Raw genomic sequence first — 8013 nt, 5'->3', positions numbered from 1 at the left:
AACCTCCCCCTCCCTCTCCGATGTGTGTGTACCGAGAAATTCCTTCGATGCTGCCAGCCTGCCAACACCATTTACTAATGCGATCAAGTTAGACGACATTTCCATCGCCCCTACATTAAACCTTAATCCACACCACTCCCCTACACCAAATAATGCAAACCAACACTAAATTGAGAAACCGCAACGGATAGCCGAACTAGACTCACATTGATAAGGGAAGAGTCGGTCGACACTTGAATCTCAACCATCACATGGGTCATCACCATCCTCTTTTTCGCCTTCCCATCGTTCTTCTTGCACGCCATAAACCGCCTGCAGATTGACCACAAGTGGCCTGCTGCCAGTTCTTCGAGGCTGAGCAGACCATCCTAGCTGGTGCTTGCCGGAACAAACTTGACATCGACGCTTCTTCCGTTACCCTCGACAAACTGAAAGACACAGAAGGAACCAATTAGGAGATCGTATCTACATGCGGCGCATACAAATACGTACAAGTACAATACGTTCGATTGTTTGGATTGGGGTTTTTTTTGCAAAAGAAAAGAGGACATGCGACATGCTGGAGTCTCACTAGGATGGCACATCAAGTCGGCTAGCCCGGCTGGCAGCAGTTTGGCCTAATGTGCACCACTTAATTTTTTTTAGAGTTTTGACACTATATATAGAGAGAGTAATTATTCATTTTAAACACAGATGAATAAATAATAAACAGTTTTTTCTTAAATTATGTCTTCTTTACAATTATTCTCTCGAGAGATCACTAGATTACACTCGGTAGCAGTGGTTTCAAAACAAGATCATCCAAAAAATATTATGAAACGGTGGGGTGATAAGTGAAATCAAGAGAAGGCGAGGGCTTGGAAGGAAAAAAAAAATCCGAACAACGTTCTCCTATCGCTGCCACGTCACCGCATGGCCCCCAATCCTCCTCCCATGGCTTCCCTTCTCTGCCCCGCCGGCTCCTGCCGCTGCTCCGCCTCCTTCCGCCTCTCCTCTACCGCCCCGCCGTCCTTCCCCTCCAGGAAGCATCACGGCGTCGCGCCTCCCACCACGCTCGCGTCCTCCGTCGCCTCTTCTTCTCCGCCGCGGGCCCTCGCTGCGGCCGCCTACGGTGGCGACCTGCTCAGGCCAGTCGACACGCAGACGATCATCATCGCCGCTGCCGTGGTCTCAGCGATTTCCCTGTCCCTCATTCTCGGCCTCAAGGTTTCCGCCGTTCCCGCTGCCTGTTCTATCTTCTTGCTGAATGGCAGGCTGCTGGTCTCTGTTACGGGTTGTGAACTTGTGATTTCTCTGCTGTCTCGTTTCAGGGGGACCCGGAGCCGTGCGACAGGTGCGCTGGAAATGGTAATTTGCAGTTTCTCCCTGTGCTCTTCGTTCGCTTGCAAATGATAGTTATATAATTGTTAGCCTCCTGAGATGCACTGCTGTATGATTATTCCAAAGCCTGAAACTAGAGTACATACCTAGGCCCATGGATTTCATTTTCGTTTTACAATTTTTTTCGTTCACAGGTGAAAAGACCAAAATTCGCAAAATTTCAGTCATTTTTTCGTCCCACGCTCTGTGAGTCCCACGTACCGGTGAAAGAAAATTCTGTAGTTAGATATTTTGTTCCCCTCCCCTAAAATTTTGGCAAGATTTTAATCCCTATCTAGGTCTATCCGCTTGCTAACGGGCGGGTAGTTCATCTGTAAAAGTTAACCTAGTAATTGGGATCCTCCATGGCGCATGTTAAGGTAGAGGTTTAGTCAGTTCCTTTCTTCGTATCATCCTCAGTGAGAATGCATCACTAGCTAGCTGATTGCCATGTTTCTGTGTAGACACTTAGTGAGGCGTTTGCGAGTGACTTTAATTTGTGAGTTATTCTATTTGTGCTGCTAGCACAATATGTTTAGATGCTTATGTACCTCAGATGGGATCAGTGATTTGCTTGGATGTATTTCTTGGTAGTTTCGGTCCCCCAACATATCTAGGGACTTAGCGATAGTTACATGCAATTCTTTTACATACATTGAAGGTTATGGCTAGTAGTATGGCCCTGGAAATTATTAATTGGGTGTGGTGTCATGCCATCATAGGAGTTATAATGTTTGAACTTATAGCGATTCCATAAAATTGCTGGCAAAGTCATTTGAGCATTTTCTTATCATCGGGGAATTATTATCCTATCCGTATAAGCGTGCATATTTACTACACCATCACTCTAGTGATAAAAAAAAGACAGATGAAGACCTTTTTCATCACTTCAACACACATAAATTTTACTGTTGGACAAATGATTAATTTGCATTATTCAGTAAATGTAGTTCATTGACATCAATTTGTAGTTACATGTTTAACATTCTGTCCATGTATAGTATCCTAACAGTTCTTTTATGTTGCTAACTAGGAGGCACGAAGTGTGTCTTTTGCAATGATGGCAAAATGAAGGTAGAAAGTGGAGTAGTCGAGTGCCGTGTATGCAGAGGAGCAGGTCATCTTGTTCCCTTATCTCATATCTGTTTAATCTGCAAATCTGAAATTGAGTTAGGGAGAACCAAGCAATATAGAGCCTCCAATTGAGGAGCCGCCCACTTGGACTCGAACCTGGATGCTCGCATGTCGTGTGGGTACCTCCCTAAGAAATGGTTTCAACGAGTTTCCTGACTAGGCAGGGTTTAGTACTCGCCTACCTTAGAACAAAACCAGGGGACCTCTCTCTCCCCATGGTTGGGTTTTTTTTTTAAAACAAAAAATTGAAGTTAGGGATGCAATGGATATTCTTTATGTATCTGCTCTGACTTTCTGCATCTTTCACGCAGGGCTGATACTTTGCAAGAAGTGTGCTGGTTCCGGATACTCTAAGAGGTTGTAGCCCTAGTTAAGCTAGTATTATGTGCAGTTTTACATCTGAAACTGGGGTTTTATACAGATATAGATATATACTATGCCGTCAATTTGTTCAAGTGTAGATGAGCATGATGTAGAGCTGATCTACAATCTTCAGATGTTTAACTATCTGCAGTCCATCGATGGTACGCTTCTTCTCTGTGGTCAGATTGTTCATAGAGGATTTCGTGTTTGTGCGAGAGATTGATTGACTGGGCACGCTACACCAATGGCTGGCGGCCTGGCACCACCGTCACACCAGGCGATATTTCTGAAGGATCCGTTCTCTGGCAAAGGCAGCAGCCGCTACCTAACGATGATCCGCTGTCTTTGGCAAAGGCTTTGTGCAGGCCGCACGACGCGTGCAGCTCAAGCATCAGCCGCCGTAACGGTGAGGCTGCTCACAGCGTGAGGCCGCGTGCGGTGCGTGGGCTGGGCTGGAGTTGGGGGGCAGCGCCCGCGCGCCCCGTCAGATGGTGGCATGGTGCGCACGATGGGTAGGGGGTAGCGCCCGCGCTGTGCGTTGATGCGCGCGGGGCTCGCGGACGCGTGTGGTGGGTTGTTGGGGGTGGTGTTTATATATATAATTTTTAAAAATATATGTTCGTCTAAAAACTTGCATATGTAGGTTAATATCGTATCCGTTGAACGGACGAGAATTTGTAAGTTTCAGTACATCGGAGAGAGAAATATTTTATTCGTTCAGTGTGTTAGAACTTGATCTTGTTCTTGTGGGTCATGATGCTTAGTGTATTAAATAACCAGAGAGAGGAACATCTCGTCCGTTCAGCGAGACCTCCGTGGCTGTGGCACTGGACAGACCCACCTAGAAGGTTTTGCCCGTTGAATAGGCGGAATCTTTTGGGTATTTAATATGGCGTGCCAACCCTGTCGATGTCAGCCGCTTATTTCACACCAACACAGAGAAGAGGAAAGGGGATATGGAAAAATTGTATGGCGAAGCCCTGCCGGAGGAAAGAGCTATTCTTTTTTCTCTGATTTTTTTACAAACCCGGTAGTATAAACACTAGCGCTAGGTTTTGATATAGGCTACATGCTAGATCTAGAATTTTTTTACAAATCTGGTAAGATAGTTACTAGACGTAGGTTAGAATGTAGATCTAGTTTTAGAATTAGGGTTAGATATAGTTTAGCGATTAGATCATTTTTATACGTATTTTTTAGCAATTAAATATAGTATTTAGACAATGTTAGGTAATAGATGTATGATTTGAACATAGTGTAGTCATAATTGGTTTGATAGATGTATGACTTAGAGGTGTTTGTTGTAGCGATTTAGAAATATTTTATTGCAGTATAGATTACATGTTGTGCTATATTTATAATAAATTTTCTATTGTAGATATAATTTTACATAATTATTTCTATTGTGTCGCAATAATATTATTGTTTTTGTCGATGGTTGCTAGGTGTGTCGGATATGTGGCAGTTTATGATTTTTTGTGGGGATAGTGAAATATTATGGTATGAAAAGGGTAGTAATGTCCGTATTTCACTCAATGGATAAGGGTATCTCGAGACCTATGCACAAAAATGTCGGACATTTATACGCCTGACTGATGCGGGGTTTCAAAATAGGTTCCGAGGTTCAATAGATGACCATTAGCATTGTGGGCAACTGAGTGAGAGATGGTGTGTACTAGGATATATGCCCGCTCGGGAAAGATTCTGTGTGAAAGAGGTACCTGTATTGTGCACAGAGGTTGGCCTCCTATGTTGTTTTAAAGGGGTATTCTTCCTTCGTAGATTCCCGATGCCGAGCTACTCTTGATAGGCTTTCCAAGACCAAGTTTATAGAATGATCCCTTGCACATTGAGCAAGACAGTGTATTCTTTAGGTTGGAGTAAGATCAATGGAGCCGATGGAAGAATAATGAGGCAGTAGGGGAGATGCAGGGTGAGGGATATGTGGAGGAGGGTGATGAGGAAGAATATGAGGATGATGTCGATCCGAATGGTACACATTCATTGGAGTATCTAACTGAACTGACCGGTGAGGTAGACGAGCGAGAACAAATCTCTTATCTAATTAAACAGATGGAGAGGGATGATCTTCAGGTAGATGAATGATGATGATGATGATGCTTCTGTTCTCGCGGATTGAAACAATCTCAACTTTAACAATCTTGTGGTGAATGAGGGGAATTAAGTGGCTGGAGAGTATACGCAGAATGAGGTAACCTAGGTGCTAGGTATCCTACTAGTGCCATGAAGTATGCAGTGACTCAATGAGCGACATCGCTTCGATGTTAGTTTTATGTTGTGAAGTCAAGCAAGAAGGAATATGATGTCAAGTGTGTGAAGACGGGTTGCTCGTTGTGAGTGCACGACTTCAAGGGGAAGTAGGTTAACTATTAGGAGGTGTTGATTGTTGTTGACCACACTTGCATGATGGACCACACTTGCATCACCTCAGCCTTTGTCGCCAATGTGATATACGCACAGATTGTGAACAACCTGAACTACAAAGCAAAGTCCATAATCAGGCAAATTAAGGAGGAGTACAAGTACATTATCAGCTACAATAATGCATGAATGGCAAATAGGAAAGCAATTAAGATGAGGTTCGGGACATACAAAATGTCATATGATAATATGTCATATGTGTTGCAGACCATTGCTAAAAGAAACCCGATTACATATTACGACATTGATAAGTACTTGTTGTTGTCAAAACCTAGTAAGTACGTCCTGACGTGATCTTTCTTTGTATTAGGAGCATGTATCAAAGCTTTCAAGCATGGTCGGTCCATCCTGTGCATCGATGATATTTTTCTTACCAGTAAGTACACGAGACATATCTTGGCTGCTATTGGGGTTGACGGGAACAACCAAGTTCTATTGTTGATATTTGCATTTATGGAGAGTGAGAACACCAATAGTTGGTATTGATTCTTATACCGTGTGAGGATGATAATTGTTGATGCTCGGTTGAACGTGTGCCTTATACATGATTGGCATGCTGGGATGCTCGCGGTAATTAAGGATCTGCAAAATGGAACAGATGATGGCTTAATTTGCAAAATGGAACAGACGATGACTTGATTGGACTTGTGTGGCCAGATCTGCAGAGTAGGTGGTGCATAAGGTATTTGGGTACAAACTTTTTACGTCAATTCAAGAACAATAACCTCATAAACATGTTTAAGAGACTGTGTAGTCAGAACCAATAGCAGAAGTTTGATGCTCTTTAGGAGACACTAGATGAGCCAACGAAGAAGCAAACACATGAGCGTGCAGGGAGACCCATGAGCAAACCAGAGGACGAACCAGTATCTCTTGAGTCCCTGCCAATGGACAATGAAGCTAGCATCACGCGGAGAACCAGGTCATCCACCAGGTCATTTAGCGTGTGGATTGAGAATGAGCTGAAGTAGAAGTGGGCTCTTCTCTACGATACAAACGGGGCTAGGTATAGCATTATGACTATAAATTTAGCAGAGGTTTACAACTGGATGATGAAAGGTGTGTGTGTGTGTGGGGGGGGGGGGGGTTGCTGCTGGTACAGATTGTAGAGTTCATACTTCAAGGGACATATAGGTATTTCAGGGACTGCTATGAGGTAGCGCACACGACGCTGAATGATTCTCATTTGATTTATAGGACAAAGATGACTAAATACATGGAAGACAAGGTGGAGAAGGCAAATATGCATCGGGTGAAGATCATGCGAACTGCACAACCCAGATACGAAATTCTATGCAGGGATAAAGGAATCAGAGGGGGCAAGCATGATAGGGCTATCCACAAGTGTATCATCTTCGATGATAGGTGTGTTTGCAACTACAAGCTGATGCTACTATAGAAGCCATGCTCCAATGTGATTGTCGCGTGTGCTGTGCGGGTATAAGGACTCGGAAGTACATCTTTGAGTACTTCAAGAAGGAAGCTTTGTTCATCAACTGGAACCATGAGGTCTACGGTTTCGGGATTTATGGTTCTTTCACGAAGGAACCTGGGCCCGATTGTGTATTCATCCCTGATCCCGACAAGATGAAGTAGAAGAAGGGATGACCTAGTACTGCGAGGCTCCGTAATGATATGGATGAAGCAGAAGCTGGGCGTCGTGTGAAATTGTGCAGTAAGTGCAACGGAACAGGACACACTTACAAGAGATGCACTGTTGGTGTCCCAAGTGTGAATCCTGTAGAAGTAGGTCCTTCCGGGTCTGGTGCAGATGGGAGATGTCCTCGGGGTCATTAGTCAGCTCATTGAGTTTGATTAATGTTGTAATTCATGGTGTGATGGATATTTATGTGCACAACATTATACTTTACTATTTTAGTACTGAGACTATCACTATGTGTGAAGTTGTAACATGTTAGATTGTGATTTGTTCACACATTTATGTACGATTTGAACAATCTATTATATCATATTATATGTTGGACGTTTACTTATTCAATCCCCATAAATCTTACTCTATGTTTGCTTTGCATATATAAATGTATATAACTTGTAAACATGCAGGTATGACGCACCTAGAGTTGCTTAACTTTGAGCTTGACGTTAGGCACCATTCATACTGCACCGTGGTGCAGGCTGATGAGCTCCTGATACTATGAGTTCGTGTGCCAGATGAGCTCATGAGGATTGACGAGCGCTAGATCCCGAGGTTTGTCCATTTTGAATTTAACATTTTATACCAATCGTATTCGTCTCTAACTGTATTATGTTTGCAGGTTGCATACTGCTGGCCTACTTCCGCTGTGCCGGCTGGTGGAGGTGGACGCGTTGGTGGGGGCCTCAGAGGCGGCGACGCATTTCAGCTACGACAGGGTCCTCTTTGCGGCCCTCGTCGACAGGAGCCCTTTCGAGATGCACACGTTCAACCTCCTGTGCGGTGAGATGGTACCCAAGCTCGAGGACGTCTCGCTCATGATGGGCCTGTCTTGCACGGATGCCGCTATTGGGGCTAGGGACATTGGCGTGGGCTGGCACGACAAGATGCTAGCCCGCTTGTGAGGAACCGTCCAAATAATATTCTAATTAATCACCAGGAGGATCATTATTCATAATCGCAACCTCGATGATTAACCAGAATATCATCTCGGTAGTCCCAGCACGTGTTTTGTGCCCAAGATCGGAACACATACCTTCCAACATTTAGCATCACAACAT

The 8013-nt window shown here is 44.1% G+C and overlaps 1 protein-coding gene across 2 annotated transcripts; it reads left to right on the top strand.

The window, feature by feature from the left end:
- Positions 1–869: 869 nt before the first annotated feature.
- LOC133908845 (protein BUNDLE SHEATH DEFECTIVE 2, chloroplastic) lies at positions 870–3015 on the top strand. 2 transcript variants are annotated; one of them, XM_062351023.1, is made up of 4 exons: positions 874–1206; positions 1311–1347; positions 2393–2476; positions 2805–3015. In XM_062351023.1, exons 1-4 carry the CDS (start codon positions 913–915, stop codon positions 2855–2857), a joined length of 468 nt encoding a protein of 155 aa, XP_062207007.1. In that variant the 5' UTR covers positions 874–912; the 3' UTR covers positions 2858–3015. The 2 variants fall into 2 exon arrangements, with proteins under 2 accessions (XP_062207008.1, XP_062207007.1); XM_062351024.1 differs by lacking the exon at positions 2393–2476 and having other exon boundaries at positions 870–1206.
- The last annotated feature ends 4998 nt before the right edge of the window (positions 3016–8013 follow it).

Source organism: Phragmites australis, chromosome 2 (genome assembly GCF_958298935.1).
Source record: "Phragmites australis chromosome 2, lpPhrAust1.1, whole genome shotgun sequence".
Lineage (NCBI taxonomy): Eukaryota > Viridiplantae > Streptophyta > Magnoliopsida > Poales > Poaceae > Phragmites > Phragmites australis.
Note: the sequence above shows the minus strand (reverse complement) of the source record. Positions and strands in the feature narration are given on the sequence as shown.

Bases quoted from the DNA above. Each gene is read 5' to 3' on its own strand.
- LOC133908845 (XM_062351023.1), top strand. From the start codon at position 913: ATGGCCCCCAATCCTCCTCCCATGGCTTCCCTTCTCTGCCCCGCCGGC. The intron at 1,207-1,310 runs GTTTCCGCCGTT...GTCTCGTTTCAG, and splicing joins CCCTCATTCTCGGCCTCAAG to GGGGACCCGGAGCCGTGCGA. The intron at 1,348-2,392 runs GTAATTTGCAGT...GTTGCTAACTAG, and splicing joins CGACAGGTGCGCTGGAAATG to GAGGCACGAAGTGTGTCTTT.